The sequence below is a fragment of the Chelonus insularis genome, unplaced genomic scaffold (assembly GCF_013357705.1).
Source record: "Chelonus insularis isolate UGA/USDA-ARS -01 unplaced genomic scaffold, ASM1335770v1 contig_348_pilon, whole genome shotgun sequence".
NCBI classification, from domain to species: domain Eukaryota; kingdom Metazoa; phylum Arthropoda; class Insecta; order Hymenoptera; family Braconidae; genus Chelonus; species Chelonus insularis.
The window spans coordinates 60,666-82,338 of NW_023276512.1; the positions used below are offsets into that span (position 1 = coordinate 60,666).

The 21,673-nt window shown below is 26.1% G+C and overlaps 3 protein-coding genes and 1 long non-coding RNA gene across 10 annotated transcripts; 2 read left to right on the plus strand and 2 right to left on the minus strand.

Annotated features, from left to right (window-relative positions):
- Positions 1–1,545: 1,545 nt before the first annotated feature.
- Positions 1,546–5,651, minus strand: polo (Serine/threonine-protein kinase polo). 2 transcript variants are annotated; one of them, XM_035082664.1, is made up of 5 exons: positions 5,378–5,651; positions 5,024–5,248; positions 3,140–4,339; positions 2,117–2,322; positions 1,546–1,584 (listed from the first exon to the last, which is right to left on the minus strand). In XM_035082664.1, the coding sequence occupies exons 1-4, from the start codon at positions 5,468–5,470 to the stop codon at positions 2,122–2,124; spliced, it is 1,719 nt and encodes a 572-aa protein (XP_034938555.1). In that variant the 5' UTR covers positions 5,471–5,651; the 3' UTR covers positions 1,546–1,584; positions 2,117–2,121. The 2 variants fall into 2 exon arrangements, with proteins under 2 accessions (XP_034938555.1, XP_034938554.1); XM_035082663.1 differs by lacking the exon at positions 1,546–1,584 and having other exon boundaries at positions 2,056–2,322.
- Positions 5,652–5,949: 298 nt separating this feature from the next.
- LOC118066554 (keratin, type I cytoskeletal 9-like) lies at positions 5,950–11,504 on the plus strand. 3 transcript variants are annotated; one of them, XM_035082675.1, is made up of 7 exons: positions 5,950–6,106; positions 6,302–6,401; positions 6,528–6,653; positions 7,701–8,280; positions 9,229–9,340; positions 10,020–10,169; positions 11,134–11,504. In XM_035082675.1, exons 2-7 carry the CDS (start codon positions 6,316–6,318, stop codon positions 11,208–11,210), a joined length of 1,131 nt encoding a protein of 376 aa, XP_034938566.1. In that variant the 5' UTR covers positions 5,950–6,106; positions 6,302–6,315; the 3' UTR covers positions 11,211–11,504. The 3 variants fall into 3 exon arrangements, with proteins under 3 accessions (XP_034938566.1, XP_034938565.1, XP_034938567.1); XM_035082674.1 differs by having other exon boundaries at positions 5,963–6,148; positions 11,134–11,503; XM_035082676.1 differs by lacking the exon at positions 10,020–10,169 and having other exon boundaries at positions 5,964–6,148; positions 11,134–11,502.
- A 3,641-nt stretch (positions 11,505–15,145) lies between these two features.
- On the minus strand, positions 15,146–21,175 carry LOC118066553 (uncharacterized). 4 transcript variants are annotated; one of them, XM_035082671.1, is made up of 8 exons: positions 21,110–21,175; positions 19,483–19,555; positions 18,631–18,975; positions 17,125–17,623; positions 16,772–16,828; positions 16,139–16,260; positions 15,719–15,915; positions 15,146–15,646 (listed from the first exon to the last, which is right to left on the minus strand). In XM_035082671.1, the coding sequence occupies exons 3-8, from the start codon at positions 18,859–18,861 to the stop codon at positions 15,562–15,564; spliced, it is 1,191 nt and encodes a 396-aa protein (XP_034938562.1). In that variant the 5' UTR covers positions 18,862–18,975; positions 19,483–19,555; positions 21,110–21,175; the 3' UTR covers positions 15,146–15,561. The 4 variants fall into 4 exon arrangements, with proteins under 4 accessions (XP_034938562.1, XP_034938560.1, XP_034938564.1 ...); XM_035082669.1 differs by lacking the exon at positions 21,110–21,175 and adding an exon at positions 19,631–19,783; XM_035082673.1 differs by lacking the exon at positions 21,110–21,175 and having other exon boundaries at positions 17,185–17,623; positions 19,483–19,781.
- On the plus strand, positions 19,860–20,446 carry LOC118066561 (uncharacterized). Its single transcript, XR_004690271.1, has 2 exons — positions 19,860–19,963; positions 20,087–20,446. It is a non-coding gene; the product is annotated as an uncharacterized lncRNA (long non-coding RNA).
- Positions 21,176–21,673: the final 498 nt, after the last annotated feature.

Below are 21,673 nucleotides of genomic sequence, written 5' to 3' on the forward strand. Positions count from 1 at the left end.
CTATACAGAACACAGCATTGAACTTCTATGCAGGTCTATTTTCTATGATATTGCAGAAAAAATGTCATCTGGTCCTGAAACGACCCTTTTGAAAACTAAGTAAAAATCTGAATGCATTTTAGTTCTTGTTTCAGAATCGGTGGTTGGAACCCTCATCAGGCGGGTACCATAAAATGGAATGCATGGAGAATATAATAAGGAGACCACACTGACTGGGCAACAGGAAGTGTCTAGAGTGTAAGACAAAGTCTGGCAAGACGACGCCATATTGCTCGAGTCTTGTCTAATTGTAAATTCCCATAAAAACTTAAAGGACTCTAGAATTGTCAGAATAAAAAAAAAGAGAAGGCATATAAGGTGGAGCATTAAAATTGAGAGATTACATTCTCTATGTAATGGTGGGATGAAAGGGTAAATCGGGTGATGCTTCGTAATAGACTTCATCCATGGAGAATATAATTATATTCTCCATGACTTCATCTAAAATTTTAAAACGCATCCATCAATCCTAGGGTTGCTATCTCAAATTTTTGAAACCCCGGATTGAAGCGGTAAAAATCCAGGACAAAACAAGGATTTATCTCATCAAAAATCAGGACCGATCAGACTTGAAATTTTTTACTAAATATTTTAAAATTTATATAAATCTTTATTACACAATTATTAAAATTAAATATTGATTCTATCCCAGACAACCCCATCCTCCCCCGCTCCCAAGTAAAAAAAAGAAGACATGTCCTAGAGAACCCGGATGGATGGCAACCCTAATCAAGCCTCTCATTATATAAATGATTTCTAGATGGCTCAGAGTATTTTTTTTTCGTCTATAGTTGCATTATTTATTTATTTATTTAAACATTTACATAGGCCTCACAGCAAAGCCAGACTAGGGACATTGATAGATAATAATAATACAGGTATGAAAAAAAGAATAAGACAGCAACAATTTATACGTGAAGTACGTTGTGATTGAGATGGTTCATGGAGAGTATTCTCCATGAGATGGTTCTTCCAACTCATACGTGAGATTTATAAAATATTATTGACTTACTGTCATCATTCAAAAACTTCCAATAAGACCAATAGGATATTAATTTTATTGAATTAATTACATAACACTTTTATTTGATTATAATATCTATTTATTTCCTTTAAAATTCTAAGAATCGCATTTGTTTATTTCAATATAAAAATGCAAAAATATCATTAGATTAATAATTACAACAATATTGATGACTTATCTTAAATTTATATACATTTTTAATTTTTAATACAATATTGTAATTTAAATATTTTCTATTTGTTTTTCATAACTTATTGTCTTGATTCCTATAAATATAATTGTCTGTTAAATGTAGTAAATACATAATTTATTGTTATGAACTTAAAAAATCACACATTCTCTCAAAGAAGTTGTATTTTGTTTGCATAGTCAACATACTAATTTTCATCATATCGTCACTAAAAGTTAATTTTTTTTGCAATTTACAAATTAAAGAGCTGACGATCTTTTTCTCTCAAACGAAGACGTGCTAGTCTACACTCTTTTGAAGGGAACAAAACGTCAGTTTTCTCACCTAAAAACTGTGAAAAAAAGTTAACTTTTAACAACGATAGGAAAAAAAAAATATTTTCGTAAGTTTTCTAAAATATTATTCAACATTTTTACATTCATATTATTTAATACTTTAAATTAATTTATTAGTTAAAAAGTAAGTCTAAATGATTAGAACTGACGTATATTACACATTATAATACTATATTGAAACATACAACTACAATAGAATCTCTCAAATGTCCAACAATTTAAGGCACTTCAAGATTTTCGAGAGTTTAATCAATTTTATGATAGAAAATTTTTAAATAAATATGAAACCGAGTTTATTATAATTAAGAATTTGATGAAATTGGACTTTGAAGAGATTCTACTGTATTAACAAAAAGTTATAGAATGCCATTTTCTCATTCATTTCTTTAACATTCTTCTTATTCAACATTTTTAACATTCTTTTTTATTAATTTTTTTTTTTTTGTTTTACAAAAATATCTTTTTCATTTTTTTTTTTTAATATTTTTTTTTTTATTAATTTTGATAAATAATTTACTATTGACTTACACTATTCATTCATCCGGTTCTGAATCTTGAATCATTAATTTCATCTTCTCATGTGCATATTCCAAATTCTTTTCAAGACCAAAAGGACATCCATTCTGTTGAATTGATTCAAATTTGTATGTAAGGAAATTCCGTTCAACGTCGATATAAGTAACAGCAGCCATCAATGGACACATTATTATTTTTGTGTGATCTAAAAAGTTGATCTGAAAGAAAGAAAGATAATTTATTATTTTAAATAATTATTCATATTAAATAGTGATTATTATTATGTTTTCATAATTATTGACAACAAAAGGATGATTTTAAATAGTTAAAACAAATTTTTTAAATGATTATCAACAATAAATAACATCTTAATAATTTTATATAACAAAAAATATATTAAAATTAATCAAATTAATTTTTTTTATAATTATTGACAATAGGCAAAAAATATTATCTGTGTCAATTGTTTTGTTTTAAATAAAATAAAATATTGAAATCAGTAATATTTATTTTTTTTAAATATTTGCTAATTTGTTAAAGAAGAATAATAATTAATCTAATATCTTGATTATTCTTAAGAAAAAAAATTGATTTTAAAAATAAATCCAAGTTTTCGAATAATGATTAATAATTAAGAATAATAATGAATAGACAAGTCAATGCCTTATTAATTTGTTTAATGAAATAGAAATTATTTAAATAAATGAATTAAAGTTTTCAATTAATTAAAGATAATAGTAAAATTATTTAATAAAAATATTGCTTAATAAATAAAATTTTTTTGAAATAATATCGATTAATGAATGCTAAAATAAGTATAAGATTCAATAACGTCCAATAATTTTAAATAAAAATAAAAATAATAAATAAAACTAATTCTTTAAAATAATTATTAACAACAACTTATAAAAAATCCAAGTCTTAATGATTAAAAAAATTATATTTACATCTAAATAAATAAAATTGATTTTCAGGAATAATCATAAATATTTAGATAATTAAAAAAAAAATAAGTATTAGAAAAAAAAATCTCACCTGAACAGATCCATTATTCAATTGCATAACAACAGCAGTCTGTGTCCTAAACCATTGATGAACATACGGGATCCTAGACATTGAGTCAGTATTTTTAACAGCCACAGACCCGCCAGCTTTCATCAAATGTTCATTCATATATTGCAAGAAAAAGTTCATCAATTTCATTTTTTTCTCGAGAGTCGATGGATAATCATTGACAGTATAATAAGTTTCAGTAAGATCACGTGAAATATAATGAACATTATGCTTATTAGCAAACATGATAAGTCTTGTGCCATCATTAAACATAACTCCAACACTATCATCACACAATTGATACCCAAAGCCGTATTTATCTGAATAATCAACCCATTTACTAATCCAAACAAGTGGTTGTGCTGATGGATCAGTATTTTCAACAAAATCATCTTCACTAGTAGTTGATTTAATTCGTCCAGGTCTTGATTTCAATACCTGAGTAATTTGTTCATACAAAGTTATCAACATCTTTTTCACATCCTTCTCAGAAGTATGATAAACCATGATCTCAGACTCTTTGGGTGCTTTAGATGCTGGACTAGTTGGAGCAGGTATAAGTTTTCCTGTTTGAAGTTCAATCAAAGGTTTTCGATTAAAGTTCTGCAGAGTGTCCATACGAGGTGCAGTAGTCAAGCAAGACAACGGAAGACTTTTAGGAAGATATCCAGATGTTAGGAATGGATATTTAAGTAGCTTAGCAACACTAGGACGTTTTGATGGAAGTGCCTGAAGAGATTCTGTTATCATAACTACAGCATCGCTACTTAATTGCGTTGGAGTTTTATAGTTGACTGTTTTAATTCTTGCATAAGTCTCACGTAAACTAGATGTTTCAAATGGTGGTCTTCCAACAAGTAAGGTATACAATATACATCCAATGCTCCAGACATCAACTTCAAATGAATGACCAACTTTCATCAAAATTTCTGGTGCTATGTAATTAGGAGTACCACAAAGGGTTTTTTTACGTTCACCATCATGTGATACTTGGGTTGCAAGTCCGAAATCACCAATTTTAACTATTAGATCATCATTGAGAAATAAATTACCCAGTTTTAAATCACGGTGGATTATTTTTTTATTATGCAGATAATTAACACCATCGAGAATTTGCTTCATAAAGTAACGAGTTTCCCATTCTGTCAAGGCTTTTCTGCGTTTATGTAATTCCATCATTGACTGAAAATATAAATAATCAATTAATATTTATTAAATAAAAGTTAATTATAAAAAATAAAATTAAATACAGTTGTAAATAAATACCATGATGAAGTAATAAATAAATAAATACAAAGTGATTATATAAACAAAATAAATTTACATTCAAAGAGTTTCAGAGTCTTTTTTAATTAGTAAACATCAATTTAAAAATGAAAAAATCACACTAAGTAAAATAATATGTAAGATATAAAGGAGTAGTCTTGGTTTAAATAAAAAAATGTTAAATGTAATTGTAATAAACTATACGTGAGCTTACAATAAAATAAAAATGATTATGAATTTTATTTGTTGATGATTTAAATAATTTATCCATCTATTTGTCTGTTAATGTCTTTTTAAAATAAAGTAATAAAATAATTAAATCATTTTATAGAGAAACTTGATGTTAGTTATTGGTTGAATTAAAGAAATGTTTCGTTTAATTGTCAAGATTATTTTCTATTACAAAAATTAATTTTAAACATTAATTAAACTATTTATATTAAACTTAAACTATGAATTTCCTTCAGAAAATAGTGATTATTTGTTAAAAAAGTTTGTATTTAAGTCTTCATTTTTATTAAATAATCAAAGTTTATTGATAAAGAATTTAACCAACAAAAAAATGGCAAAATAAATAAAGTGTTGATTATTTATACTTACTCTTTTACGACATAACTCCAAAATGATATAAATATTATAAGTATCATTAAAATATCCATAAAAGCCAACAACATTTGGGTGATCTAGACTCCGATGTATTTCAATTTCCTGGGACATTTTTTCTCGCTGGCTGGTTTTGACCAATGATGTCCTTGGGACTATTTTTCCAGCGTATATTTTTTGTGTCTTGACATCTTTAAGTTCATAGCATTTAGCAAAGCCGCCCTATATTAAAAAATAAAAATAATGTTTTATAAAACTTTGATTTAAATATCATATATTTGTAACACATCAAAATATTTATTCAATGTATACAACGAAAGATAAGTATAATTGAGGGTTGTGTGTGCATACCTTTCCAAAGAAACGACCTTTGATGTAACTTTTTCCTGTATTATCATCGTGTATCACAGTTGGGATAAGTGTTTCTGCTTCCTCCTTAGACATAGTGAACCAGCACTTATGAGCAAGAGTTAATAATTAAAACTAATAAATAAAACATAAAAAAAATTAAAACTATTAAATATATTTATCAATTGAATTTCCAACGCATCCAACAACTTCTACTGTCGCCGGTTGCTCGTAAACGAATGTTTGGTAACGGACACAAATATTTGAAATCACATTCCCCAACCAATCTCAAGCTTACTTTGATCCCGGAACTAAAGTCAAATTAAGGTTAAATTCAACCGTTTGATAACTAATGGCTAGTATTTATTATTTTTTACTTAATATTATGTAGTGTTTTGGTGAATAAATAATTAACTGTTTATTTTTATTTAATCGTTTTAATTTTTAGTGGTAATAATGAACATAAGAAAACTGTTGTGACAACGAGAAAATAGACGCCATTTTGACTAATGCGATGCCGGTTTGCATGAAGTGGCCTTGAGTGGTGGCGCCGCCACTAGGTGGAGTACACATGCGCACAAGATGGATGCGATCGATGATGCGATTTCCTTTGGCAGCCGGCGTCCATTTTATCTTGTTTGGCATTGTTTGGTGTAAGGTAGTGAAATTGATGAAAAAAAATTGGTTTCCTACCCAAACCAAGCGTTGTTTATAAACTCTATTTAATAATAAGTGAGTTTCAACCAAAAAAATAGTTACTTTCTGTGGCAATTTGTAAGTTAAATGAAAGTATTGATATTAAAGTGAATTTTATTATTAAAATTATGTAAACAATCAGATATTTAACGACGCTTGAGCTTTTATTGTGTAATTAATTTGAAAAAATCATTATCTTCAGTTAATAATTTATTGGTGAATTATTTTCAGTTTAAATTTGCATAATGGAAAGTGGAACTCCAGCAAGAGGTGGTTTTAGGGGGCGAGGTGGACCTTCTAGAGGCCGTGGAGGTTTTTCAGAGCGTGGAAGGTAATAATTATGACAATAAATATATATATTTATGAAAAAGTATTATTTCTAGCGAGAAAAAGAATAATTAGGTTTAGTTATTTTTAAAAGTAGTCAAGAGTTTTATTGATGTTGGAAATTTTTCAGAGGTGGACCACCAAGAGGAGGTATGTCTCGGGGTCGTGGTGGAGGACCTGGACCTTCGAGGGGACCTCCTGGTATGAGAGGTCGTGGAGGACCCCCAAGAGGTGGAAGAGGAGGACATTATCCAGGGTAAGAATTATTTAATGATTTTTTAACGTTTCTACGATCAATTATTCAATAGGTTATTTAGAAAACTACTTTGTAATTTCGATAAAAGAACAAAAAAAACCTAATTTTGTAATAAAAAATTTAATATTAATTTATTTTATTATTAGAAAAATGTAAAGATGATAAAAAAAAAGTTTAGTATCGAAAATTAACCTTTTTTTTTATCATAAGTTAGAATTAAAGGATGTCATAACCTATAGACAAAATTAAAAATGTTTTTTCTTCAATATATATGATTTAACACTTTTTAATAATATAAAAATAATTAAGATATGTTATTTACAGTCAGTTATGGCATGATATAATGTGAAGGTTATAAAGATCAGTAGAATTTTAAAGAATATGATAGTCTAGTCAGCGAAACAGTGCAATTAGGATTTTTCAGCATGCCTGAAAAGGATGGAAAATATTTTTGGAGTTATTAATAATTACAAGTAATAATTAAAATAGTGCTCCAATTTTAGGGAAGGGTTGGAATCGGCCAAAAAAATAGGTTAAATTAATTTTTTGCGAATATCTCGTAAAGTATGAAAAATGGGGGGAAAAGTTTCCAACAAAAAGTAAAGATTTTTTAATTTTATATAAAAAAGGTCCTGAGGGTTAAACCTCTATCTCCCATAGTTTAATTAAGAAATAACAATAAAAATCACATTAATCCATTTTTAACCTCTTTTTCATTTATATTGTCATTTTATAGCTAAACTATTGGAGATAGGGGCTAAAGTGTGAGGACTTTTTTTGTATAAAATTAAAAGATCTTTAATTCTTGTTTCAAACATTTTTTCGTATCGATTATAGTTTACGAGATAATGATTAAAAACTAGATTGAACAATAGTTTTTTCAATAATGTTAGCCCTTGCTGAAGGTTAGAACATTTCATTAATTATTACTAATTGTTATTATCATTCCTAACACATTTCCAACAATTTTCAATCATGCTTCAAACTCAACTATGCTAACTAAACTTCTCTTCCTACCATAATTACCAATAAATTAATATTCCACAGAGGCCCACCAGATTCAGGTTTATCTGGAGGTCCAGGTGGTGGTCCACCACCGCCTCCTGGTATGGGACCGCCACGAGGAGGAAGCAGAGGTGCTCCAGGTGGTGGATTTAGAGGTCGAGGGCGTGGAGATTTTGGTAGAGGTGAAGGCAGAGGAGGATTCCGAGGTCGAGGAGGTGATAGAAGAGGTCGTGGATCATTCGCACGTGATGGACCACCACGTGGAGGAATGGGTCGTGGATCAAATGGGCCGGGGTTTGGGGAACGAGGTCGAGGAATGGACCGAGGCAGAGGAGCTCCAGTCAAACGCGGCGGAGTTCCGGGGGCCGGCGGTGGACCCCCCAAACGACCCAGATACGACATGACGTCGTCAGTTCCAGCTAATGGATATGCATCACAACCACCAAACACAGGTTATGGCCCAGGTAATGGATACGGTGGCCAACAACCACAAGCTCCAGTTGGTAGTTATGGCGGGCCAGCTGCCGGAGCTGCTGGATATGGTCCTCCTCAAGGAGGATATCAACAATCTTATCAGGGTTATGAAAGCTATCCTACGTCTTCCGATTATTCACAGTCGACGGTTAGTATTCATCTTTATTAATCTTCCTTTAATCATTTCATTTTTATTGATGATGTTTAGTTGATTATGAGGTAAGATTACCAATATTACAGTCAAGTATCCACTTTGCTAGGATTTGTTTTTTAATTTTGATTTTTTGTAGGTGTTCATGGTTACCAATTATTGAAGTTGATAAATAATAACACTTAAGATTTGTTTAAGATATTTATTAATCATATAAACACAGTTATTATTAACAATCCTAGGAAAATCATTTCGTATTTTCTAAATGAAAATAAAAGTGTAATAAATATGTAGAAATGGCAGATCGATTACTTGATCTAAATAACAAAAGGTTTTAAATATAACGTTACTACATAAGTGCATGTTTGAAAGAAAGAATAAAATTTAAAAATAGATTGTTAAATAGAGTAATATTTTACATTTATGTCAGAAAATATTTTATCATACAAACAGAGAACTTTGAATTTAGGTTTTAGTTTGTTTTGTTGAAAATAAATCTTCGAGATTATTTTTCAAAAATTGGACTATTTATATATCGCTGTATATTCGCTTATATTTCGTATTTTTAATGTAATTTCATCGAATTAATTCAAACATATAAATCATAATTAGACTTTAATTGTATTAATTATGTTCAAGAAGTATAGATAAATATGTGTAAACATTTAATTGAACTTCAACAAAAAATTGTAAAATTCATTCATGTCTTATTCTTGAGATTAAACTTTTGATATTAATTAATTCTGATAAATAATAATAATAATTAATATTATAATATTAATTAATTATAAAAGTCATAGTTATTATCAATTTCATTTTTATGTCGCACATGATTAAATTAATATTAGGTTACATTTTATACTTGAAATATAATTATATAGTTTAATTCTCATTTATTTTATTTTATTTTAAATCAATAATAATTAATAATAATGATTTTTACAGGGATATTCTGCTCAAGTCCCGCCAGATAATCGATATGGCGGTGTTCCCCCAGCAGCCACCGCTGGTGGGTTCAGTTCAGGAGATCCTTACAGTTACGGAAAGACACCACAAGGTTTGTTGATGGAATAAAACAATCAATAAATTCAAAATTAATGGAACAGAAGTTTTTTTAACATATTTTCTATTTCAATGAATTCATTATAAAGTTTATTGTGTGTAGTAATTAATTATAAACATACAAATACATTGAATTTTAAATCTTATAAAGCTAAAAATAAATTAGGTCAATCAGGTCATGATTGATGTTGAAACATGGCTGATTGGATTAAACTGTACACAAGTGTGGCTTAAAAATGGCTGACTTCGCCATATTTTGTTCATCAAAACTGCCATAACCAAACTATTCAATGAATCTATAGTTTGTTTATGATGTTTTATATTAAAACAATGCACCTTAGTGTGTTTTATTTAAACACATTTAAGTTTGCAGGGTTTTATATTAAACAAAAGTGAATTGATTATTTATTTTAAGATTTTTTTTTGAGTTATGATTAAAATAACAACTGTTCCATTAAGGTAAATGAATTAGTTATTGTGTAATAATGAAAACCAAAAAAAAAATCGTTGTGATAAAATAAGTGTAGCAAAACTGAAACATTTACCTTGATCCTTTGACCTCTGAGAAAAAATTTAAAATTTTTCTGAAGTCAAAAATCGATTGTAAACGTTGATAAGTTGATAAAGTGATAAAACAAAAAGTAATAAAATAAATTTCTATGACGGGTGCGCAGTTAATTACCAGCAGGAGGCAGTTGCTCCTTCCGTGGGTGGTGGTGATGGTGATGGTGGTGGAAATTATCCTCCTGCTAATCCTTACGACGAGCAATCCTGTAATAACAGCGGCATGACGGTCAGGGGCGATTATTCAGCGCACGATTATGGTTAGTTGAGTCTTCGGACTATTTTTAAGAAAAACGAACAATATTTGTGATGATACCATATTTAGGAATTCAATGAGCAAACGTAATAAAATATCGAAAAAATTTTTTCTTTTCACGAAAAAAAAAAAATATTTTATTGTTGTTTAGTCGAGTCAGACGAGAAAATTATTTCCATTAAAAAAAAATCACCGCCAAACCACAAAAGAGCACTGCCTTCTAAAAAAATAATTGTTCACAATCTCCATTTTGTTTTGCATTAAAATCAATTATCTGAAAATTCTTTAATATTAATGTGTTAATCGAATCAACGTGGATATTTAAAATTGCTTTTCTCGTCTGATTCTTGGAATTGAATAATTAATATTTATCATCGAAAATAAGACACTACTAAAATTAAGCACACATCGAGAAGTTACATTTCATAAAGTTTATAAATTATAATGCACATAAATTGATATTAATATCAAATTTTCGTACATTTACAACAAATATTAATATTATTTTTCAGAAAGTGTGTAATTTTAATTGAAAATATTAATAACGTACGTGATTTTATCAAAAAATATTTCAAACATACTTTTAATTCTCATTTAAGTTATGTGTGTTACAGTAAACATTCGTAAACAAAACTCATAAGTGTGTTGAACATATTTAAAAGTCTTTATAATTCGTTTATAACCTTTTGAAAACCTTCATATAATCAATTAGAACAAAAAAAGGGCTAACAATTGCGGCTACGCATGCGCACAACCTATCTTTAATATCACTTCTCTGCGCATGCGCTGCCGTAATTGTAAGCCCTTTTTGTACTCTATATATTTGCGTAAGGATATTAACTTAACAAAAAGACATTTTAATTACATTATTTCACTACACTTTTAGATTAAAAATAACAAATTTCATTATCTTTATATATTAAATAATAATAATTAAATAAATTTTATTTATTTTGTTTTTGTTACAGATTATGCGACACAAGACGGTGGCTATGGAAAACCAGATTATGGTGAGTACCAATCTGTCGACAGGCATTTTTATTGAATATAAACAAAAAGAAATGCGAGAGAAACAGAGAAAAAAAATAAATAAGTAATTCAAGATTATAATAAAAATAAAAATAACAACTATAACATGAAAAATCATAATCAGGAGTGATGAGGATATAACGCGTTTGAACAACTAATGATGAAATATGAATGAGATAAACATTGAGAATTGAATATGTAACTTAATTTCAATTATACAAATTAATGGTTAATTAATGTTAATAATAATTATTAAAGTGATTATAGTTAATAATATTAATAATGATAAATAGTTTAAAATTAATAAATAATAGATAAGATTAAGCGATTAAATGAATTAATGTAATAAGAATAATAATCTTATTCCATAAAATAATAATTTAGGATTTCAAAATTCATTTTCATTGTCAAATATATATATATATATATATATATATATATAAAATAAATTATTGATTAATTCAAGGTTTTATTAATTATACATATTAATCAATAAAAAGGGAATTATTTCAATAGAAAAAAAAACAACAACAACCAACACTACTTGAGATATTATATAATATCATATAATAATAATTTAAATAATAAAACCTATCAAAAAATGATAATAAAAAAAAAAATAGTAGAAAACAAAAATAATTATTTTTATGTATAAGAAAATGAATAAATGACCGGAGGAGCTATGGCCCAAAACCCATCAACTTAATTGATTATTTATTTGTTAGTTTTAATAATTAAAATAGTCATAATACTCAGAATAATAATAATAATAATAATAATTAATTAGTAAAAAAAAAAATTAATAAATTTAACAATTTTGTTATTTTAAGGTTATATTATGTGCAAATTTGACTAAATTGATGCTTTTTTTAAATTTAATTTCGAGAAATTCGTTTTCTTTTTAGTATAATAATTATTTCACAATTTATGTTAAATTAATTAATAGTCGTTGTAACATGAGATCAAAATTAATTATTAAAAATTTTGTTCATTACTATTAGTGAATTATTTATTTAAAGGTTTTTAAAAACAAAATTGAATTAAATGTTTTTAAAGTAAAAAAAAAACAATAACATATTAATTATAATTTTAATTATGACACTATCATTAAATAGATTAGTTGTAAATTTGAATTTAATAATGAAATAATTGTTTATAAAATTAATTAATTATTTTCCATTTGTTTGAATATATATGTTTGTTTGTTCGTTTTATTTATTTTAAAATGGAAGATAAAAAATACGTGGAATTTTTTCATATGTAAAATTGATAATGGATTGATATTATCATAATTTTAGATTGAATAAAAGTATGATAAAATACATAATTAATGATATGATTATCTGAACAAACGTATGATTTCTGATATAATAATGAAATAAAGTAAAGTTCTCTATAGGAAAGCAGCGAAAAATATAACAGGCATCGATAAATGCATCATGAATGAAATAATTATGGGGCAAGATTTAAGCAATATGTGCTATAGAACGTAGGTATTTATATCATATAATCTATCAAAATGCAATGACTAATGGACAATATATAAATATACATAAAAAAATGATTCAATAATAGAAATAATTTGAATAATTATAAAAATTATAAAATATTCATCTTTTTTTTTTTAATATTCACAAATTATGGATATGTTTTTATTTTTTTTAGTATAATTAAGTCTTTTTATTTTTTAAACTACGAATTATTATTAGAGAAACATAAAAAAAAATAATCGTTCATTTTTTCGATAAAAATCTAGTAGTTTTTTTTATATTCACTAGAGAAACACAAATATTTTTTTCTCGTTAGTATAAGGGCGATAGTTCAGTCTAAAGTTGTGAAAAGGGGGTTGTTTCAATATAGTTGAAAATTGTAGGAACTGTTTCGAGGGTTGATATTAAGAATTAGCAATAATTAAAAAAGTACTATAAGTTGGGGTAAAAAGTGGAAGTATAAAAAAACAAGATTTAACAACAGTTTTTTTCTAAATTTCACTTTTTGCCTCAGATTGAAACACTGTTAAATGATCATTACTTCTTGTTAGTAACCCTGAGAACATGTCCTGAAATTTTCAGCCATGCAAAAAAATCCCGATTTCACGCTTTCACTGACTCAAACTTCAATTATTTACACCAATATTTTTTTAATTTCATTCCAATGAATACAACCTATATTATCCAACGATAAATAATTAACTAGAAAAGTAAACAACAGAAAATAAGTTTTTTTACATACAAATAATAATAATAATAATAATAAAAAAATTAAAAAAACTGGGTAAATAACAATATACAAAATTTAAAAATGAAATGAGTCAATTGATGCTGCGATATTTTTAATGCAAAACGATGATACAACTGAATAAGAATAAGATCCAAATGCTTGAATAAACAACAGCTCAAGAGTCAGGTGAGTAAAAAAATAACTATTCCGTTTTTTATAATTGTTATAAATGATTGATCCATCACAAGGAAGTGAAATTTCTAGAAAAAAATTAAATAATAATAGACATTAAATAAATAAATACACAAATATTTAAAAAAAAAAAAATAATCATCATTAATTATTAAGTTAATAATTAATTAATAGCGATTATTAATAAATCTAGAGCTCTCCGGTTAAATAAATTTACTAAAAATCCAAAGTCTGCTTTAAATAAAAGCAACCATTACAATGATAGGAATTGTAATAATCAGTCCATTAAATAAAATAAAAAAAAAAAAATTATATTCTCATAGTAATGAAGAATAAATCGACAAAAAAAACTATCTTTTAATAAATGCATCAAAAGTTTTAAATAATAAATAAACTAATAAATAATTTTAGTGAGGTCGAAAGGCAAAATATTATTATTAAAAATAAGTTATAAAGGATAAATATAATTAATTTAGGTTACTGATTAAAGGATTATTAATCATTGATTAATTATTTAAATTAAAACAGTTAGTTTAGTTGGATAGAAAGTAAACCAAAAGAATTAGTTATAAAATTTTTAATTATTATTATCAAGTGTGAAAATCAAATATCGAAAATAATATGAATTAATATCGATTATTATTGATAAAAATAAATAATTCAATTATATATAAATAATAAAGAAAAGTTGATAAAAATCGATAGTACTTTGAATATTACTGTTTTTATATTAAACAGTTTTTTTAGCGAAATTATTATGATTTATTTATTATATATGTTTTAAGAAAAAAGGTTTTTTTATTTTTACCTTCTCTCTTTTTTTTTATATATATATATATATATATATATATATATATAATAAAATGTTTGGTGATATTGAATGTTATTAATACAGTATTCTCTTCTTAGGGTAAAACAAATTTATTCGGCGCATCATTGGAAGACTGAATATTTTAAACCACATGACTGGTTTTTATGATCAACATCTCAGATGGTTGACTTCGTTGAAGATGGTTGAAGATATTAAAAGGTAAAAATTACTACAAATATAAATAATTATTCAATGTTTCCCTTTTATTACTTTTATTACTAAAACAGTATTAATACATGCTAACTCAAGATGTCATTTAAATTCATTTATTTATTATATTTAAACAAGAATTTATCGCATTTTAAAAAATTCAAATATTTTCAAAAACATTTAAAAAATAATTAAAATTTTATAATTACTTATTTTCAAAAAGAAAAATAATTAATTTAAATAAACATATTGTTGTAATGCCAGTGTTTATTTTAATATTTTCAAATAATTATTAAATACATTTTAAACAAAGTTAGAAATAAATATTAATAAAATTGAAGGATATAAATGAAATAAAAAAAAAAGAAAGAATTATTTTAGTTTTTTTATAAAAAGTATTTTTATTTATATAAAAAAAAAATTTTTTTCAAGTACGATTGTAAATTTGTGTTATATTTTTTTTTTTAAACAATTGTTATTTAATATCCTAATTTTTTCGTTTTAAACATACAAAATTATTTCTTTCTGTCCTTACAAAATGTACATTATAAAATACAAAAAAGTTTTTTGTTATTAAAAAAAAAAAAACACATTATAACATTTATCTATCATGCGCGAAATGGCAGTCTTACGCTGGTTGTTTAATAACAAATTAAACAGCATTAAGTATAAAAGATTATTTTTTTTTTTACATAAAAAATAATAGAAGTGTACTAATAAATTAATTATTTCGGCAATTGAATATTGAGAATAAGTGAAAATAAAATATTATTGAATTATAAAAAAAAAAATGAGGTAATCACAATGCTTTACTCTGAAGTGTATTATATCATTCACTCTCCTTTCATATGTATTTAATATTACTTCATTTTAATTGATATTCTTGACTGAGTGAAAATGGTAACAATTATAAAAATATTACTTTTATTTTATTTCAAGTAAAAATTCGTTTTCTTTGTTGATCATTATCAAGTAGTGTCAATTGTACAAAACTATGACCTTCTCGTAAATTAATAAGCCTTGAAAAAAAAAATATATAAAATATTATTATTTATTTAAATATAATATTTATTATAATTATAATAAATTACCTGTCACGTTCTTGTTGTTGTATGTGCAGTCTATCACCACGTCGCAATGGAAGAATAACACTAGTAAAACAAGATGCTTCTGTCGCATAATTTGCTGAAGCTGTTGCACATTTTCCTACTTGTTTTGAAGATGATGTGCCTTCTGAACGTAATAAAATCCAATATGAATAGTGTGTTGGTTTACCAAAATAAACAATCTAAAAATCAAAGATTTATTTTAAAATATAAAATAATAAAATATAAAAGACTTTTAAAAGCGACAAAAATAAGATCTTGAAAAATAAAATGATGTAAAAAGCATGAATTTTTTTGATAAATTAATTTTGTTAAACTTTCGATAAATAATATCAAATAAAAATATGTTTATATGATAATTTAATGTGTTAGAATATTATTTTACAGTAATATTTGTTATTTTACCTGTACTGATACCATAAATAATCCATTAACTGTCACTTCTATTGAACGTTGGTCTTCTACTAAATGGAACCGATTGAAACCGTATCGAGATTCGTTTCTTTTTACCCAAGGTCCAACGTAGACTAAACAAAATAGTTATTATTAATATTTTATTTACACAAAAATGATTCTTTAGGAATTTTTTTCATTTATTTAACTTTAAAAGTATTTCAATGGATATTTTATCATGACAAGGATGATTTTTTTTTAAGAATAAACTTAATAATAAATAAAAAAGGGAGACAAGCTAGTAGTTTAACAGCAATAGTCTGCTATTTTATTTTTTTTTGATATCAAACATACTAGATATTATTTATTTACCTTTAAGAGAATGTTTAATTAATATTTGTTTATAATAAAAGTAGGATAATCAACAACTATGTCTATCCTAGATGAACTAAGGTTTAAACTTTTGGAGTAATTATTAGTGCTTTTGGAATAACTTGAAAGTATTGATTTATTTTTAGTATAAATACAAATTAAAAGACAAGTAATGATTGATATAATTTTTTTAAGGTTATTTTTAAGACAAAATTTATGCTTTAATGATAGGAATACTTTAATTAGATAATTATAAAAGATATAATTACCCACCTGTATCAGTAATATGCTGTTCTGGCTCAGCTCCAACAAAAGTGGCAACCAGAGGCCCTAGAACCAACAACTAAGTTTAAAAAAAAAGATATCACTATTTAGAATAAACACACTCAAAAAGGTATTATTCCCAAGCAATATAAATTAATTGAACGAATGAATGAATGTTAAAAATATGAAATAGTTAAGTTTGATTTTGGAGTAAATTAAGCAGAAATAATAAAATGTTATTCAACCAACTATAATTGGTGGATTTAAAATAGAGCTTAGGATTCAGCTACAAAGCAATATCTCTCGGCATGGAAAAAAATCAAATCGGGCATACTAATACAACAATAATGGTCCACGTGTACCCAATCGCCTGCGACTGCATTTATCAGGCCTCCTTTTGCTTTTTCCTCCCTGCCCTTTACCTCGTCCATCATCCCTTCGAGCTCTTCCTGTACGAATTTCACCAGTCAAGTCATCTTCCAATTCATCTATTGCGTATGGTTTCATTAAATTCCTCAATGGGTCAGTCTTATTAAGCTCTTCATATCCACTTTGTGCTACTAATGACCTTGTAAGTCTCTTTTTTGGTTCGTCCGCCATATTTAATTTCTTTTCGGTGGAAAATCGATCTTTTGGTCGATCGATTACGTTTTCTTTTGATATGTTGACTTTTTTGAGATCATTTTTTAATAAGTCATTATTATTATTATTATTATTATTATAATTATTATTATTGATTGCTGGTGGGTTTTCTTGTGACTTTGATAGCAAACTTTGCTGCCAATTTATCCGATATATATTTTTACTTAATCTGTCGTATTTAATCATTAGAAAGGCGATATTTGAATTCATTGAGTGCATCTGAAAGAATAATGAACTCATTATTGATGGAATAAAATAAGTGGTAAATAATGTTAAAAAAGTGAGGTTAAACAAATAGTGATTGGTCTTCAAGATCAAATTTTAATTTAAGTATTAAAAAAAAAGAAGTTTAATAATTTTTTAGACATTTATTGTGATTGTTTATATTAATTTTTATTAGAAAATAATAGTAGTGTTGAATAAATTATTATTTATTTATTAGAAATAATAGAAAATAATTGTGGTTAATTTACTGGAGAATTTTTGAGATTTAATTAAATTTCGATTATTAGACGCCATATCTAGATAAATAGATCTAAAAAGATCAAATTATATCTGAATAAATATTTTAATTATTATTATTATTTAGCTGTTAAAAACAAAAAAAAAGATAGGTTAAACATAGATCAAAATTTAAAATAATGTGCAGTTAAATATTTTTCTGATCTAATCGTTTTTTAATTCTAAAATAACTGGAATTTAGCTTGGATCCAACCGTTATTGAACTGTTTTTCAATCGTTATATTAAAATTCATAGAAATCACGAAGGTTAACAATTACAAATAATTTAACAATTGTTAATAATTAAGAATAAAAACTATAATTTAGATGGTATTTATTTAAATTAATTAATGCAAGGAATTAAAATTTATATTAACATTGATAGAAATATTTTATCAAACACTTTTAAACAATTACTTATATTTATTTAAAAAAAAAATTAACAATACCAGGTTTCTTTAAATGTAAATTACCAAAAAAAAAGTGGTAAAAATTCATATTCTGGTAATTTTTACCACCCAAAACAGTACTTTTTATAACGTTTTTTTTTAGCTATTTTTTCCCCCAAAAAAATCCTAGTAATTTATAATTTTATTTTTTAATAAATTTTACTGTAAATTGACCAGTAAAAATTACCATAAAATTTTCACTTTGTAATTAATAACAGTAAAATGACTAACAATTAAATGTTTTACCATATTTATTTCTAAAATGAAAAAACTTACCTGAGCTTCAAGCACCTGAACTTCACGTTTAATTTGTACATAAACAATAAAAAAAATAATTGTAATAAAAACAAATAATACAGTTTGAATTCTCTGATAAATTTTCGATCTCTTAGCATTTGATAATGACACACTCATGTTGACATTGCACTCAAATACTTTTCCAGGTATTTCTTCTCTTCCTGTATCATTGATACGAATTGTCGTATCTTTAATCACTGATTCCTTCATTATTACTTGTAATTAAAATCAAATAAACCCGTCAATTGGTCAATAAAAAATTAAAAAAAAAAAAAAAAATCTTAACTTTAATTAAGTACAAGTCCAAGTCTCCAATCAAATGCCCTGGAAACAATTGAAATATTTATATTTAAATGATGTCTAAAGAGTGAGGAGTGTTTTAAACAATGATTAAATGTAAACTGATGAATCGGTTTTTTTTTTTTTTTAATGCTAAAATGTGTGACATGGTCTAAAGAGAATGTAGGATATATTTTTAATTACCAAGGAAAGCTAACTTTTATATATCACATTACACTTATTTTATTAGAATTCTGTTGGACAATGAATGATGATTAATCTTTTTCCTTATCCATTGTGTGTTCATTCACATTAATTACTACAAACAACATTTCAACTATTCTATTCACTGATAATAATTATCAAAAAAATATATTTATTTCAATTTATCAAAATTAAATTAACACAAAAGTGTCCAACATTCTTTGTACTCAAAAAATAAAACATTCATTTTACCAACAAAAAAAAATAAAATAAATAAAAAAACAATGTTGGTAATAATTTTGAATAAAAATATGAAAAAAAAAGAAGGTTATCCACCTGTGTACTCACCTGATCAACATGGTAGTGCTAAATCATTATAGCTTTGGTCCAGAGCCAAATGAATTTTAAATAAAATTCACCACTAAAACAAAACAAAAAATAAAAATAAAGAAAATGAACGCGTGTTGTCGAAATGCCGGTTGAGAGTAAACTTAACGGTCAGTCGTAGTTTGTCGTGACGCCTACAACTAAGCCCATTGTTTACTATTATACTATTGAGTACTATGAGTTACGATGAAAGTGAATATAAGTTTGCTCCAAAGCTATTCCACCTTCACTACAAAGAAGAAAACGCAAACGACCTGTGTCCCCTCAAGTTTCAACTGCCAACTCCCTACCATCAAGTCCCTAGATCTCAGCTCAATATATTTTTTTTTGCTTTTCTTCACATCTCCAACAGATGCAGATGCTATGGAATCTGTTTGTGCAGCTACTTTGGTAATTTTAGACATCTTGAAGTAAAAAACAGACAACGAAGGATTAAATTGAGGTTATAATTGTTGATTTAATTGATTAAAATAATTCTTAACTTCGATCTAATGATTTATTTGTATTCAATGTTTTATATCTAACCTGCAAAACTTGTTTTCAAGGTCATGTACCCATTTTCTAGGTAAGAGGAGAGAAAAAAAATACATTTTAAAATGTATATATATAAATGGTTGTGACCTGAAGGCTTATTGAAAAGGAGACTGTGGTGTGATAATTTTAATAGATTGTAAATGCAATTGTGTCGATGTGGAGCAAATTGCAGTATGCATAGAGTAATAATGAAGTCAACGAGCTTCAAAAGTTGGACAAAAGAATATTTTGGATACCGAGTCAGAGTACGAAAACGTCCCTGTAAATTCCTATGTACATTTTTAGCATTTTATTTTTGATTTTTGATAGAATGGTTTTCGAGAAAACTGTTACACTGTCAAATGAAATACTTTAGTGGTTGATAATAAATTGATGATAATTTTTCTAATTATTTTCAGTGAGTAATAATGATACTAGACAATGAGGTTTTTGGATTAGTTGGCTGATTGAATCAGTAAAAATGATGAAGGTTTATTTGAAAGTGATGGTCCGTAATGTCGTACATGTCGATATTTTGTTGATTATTTATCATCATCCAGTCTACCCTGAGCATGTACTCAAATAAGTCAATATATTTTTAAAATAAAAATAAAAGTAAACATGATTATTTCATCTCGACATGTAGATATTACTAGTGTTTAATTAACAGAATAGTTTACTGGCCATCAACTGTTCTTACTTATTCTATAGAATTGATATTATTTTTGTTTAAAGACCAGTGAGTGAGCTTTGATATGAGTTTGATAAGAATCGGATGAATTGAATTGTTCACTGATTCAATCAGCACAATTGACTGCGTCAATCACCAGATGTTTATTTCACTGATTCGACCAGTAGAACTCTACTAACTTCCATCGGCACACTTAATAATACTCCAATCAGTAAACATCCACTGAATATCACTTGACAATCACTTATTCATTCTCAAAGACTACAATATCCCCTCCAAAAAAAATTCAAACCTCATTTTGGAACCCATTTTAACCTTCAGACAATTATCTAAATAGTCAATATTACTCAGTTTAAAGAGCTTATTAGTAACCTAATTATTCACCCAATTGATTATTAAGAAATCCATTCCTTAAAAAAAAGGTGAAAAAAGGAATGATTGTTTATTATTGATAAAGACTATCAAAAAATTATTTCCAAATGACATCACATTTTTTTCTTCAAGCTTTAATGAGTTGATAAAACATAAATATCAACTATTACTCCATCAGAACATTAAACCTATCATCATAATTAATCATGAAATCATTAAACCAATTGATAATCAGCAATAATATTTATTTAAAGTCTGTGATTTATATTAAAAACATTTAGAGGTCATTCATCTGTACCTCCATTCCATCCATTCTCGCTAATACTGGTTATATATACACATATTGAAGTACACGTTTATTCGTACAGTTATAATTATAACACTCGAAACACACTACAAAGAAAATAATAACAGAAAAGAAGGAATAAATGACCGCACTGGAATCTCATATACATTCGTAGATATTAACTGTGGGCGAAGTACAATATCTTCTAGGAAGTTTATGACTTTTATCAACATTACGTCATCATCTCCAACTAAATTTCTTTTATACACTTTTATCATCTTCCTATTTCT

Excerpts from the sequence above, each read along its gene's own strand:
- polo (XM_035082664.1), bottom strand. The coding sequence starts at position 5,470 with ATGTCTAAGGAGGAAGCAGAAACACTTATCCCAACTGTGATACACGAT. Across the intron at positions 5,249-5,377 it reads AAGGTCGTTTCTTTGGAAAG|GGCGGCTTTGCTAAATGCTA; the intron begins GTATGCACACAC and ends TTTTTAATATAG. Across the intron at positions 4,340-5,023 it reads TGGAGTTATGTCGTAAAAGA|TCAATGATGGAATTACATAA; the intron begins GTAAGTATAAAT and ends TTATATTTTCAG.
- LOC118066554 (XM_035082675.1), top strand. The coding sequence starts at position 6,316 with ATGGAAAGTGGAACTCCAGCAAGAGGTGGTTTTAGGGGGCGAGGTGGA. Across the intron at positions 6,654-7,700 it reads AGAGGAGGACATTATCCAGG|AGGCCCACCAGATTCAGGTT; the intron begins GTAAGAATTATT and ends AATATTCCACAG. Across the intron at positions 8,281-9,228 it reads CCGATTATTCACAGTCGACG|GGATATTCTGCTCAAGTCCC; the intron begins GTTAGTATTCAT and ends TGATTTTTACAG.
- LOC118066553 (XM_035082671.1), bottom strand. The coding sequence starts at position 18,861 with ATGAAGGAATCAGTGATTAAAGATACGACAATTCGTATCAATGATACA. Across the intron at positions 16,829-17,124 it reads ATGCAGTCGCAGGCGATTGG|GGCCTCTGGTTGCCACTTTT; the intron begins GTACACGTGGAC and ends TGTTGGTTCTAG. Across the intron at positions 16,261-16,771 it reads ACAGCATATTACTGATACAG|TCTACGTTGGACCTTGGGTA; the intron begins GTGGGTAATTAT and ends TATTTTGTTTAG.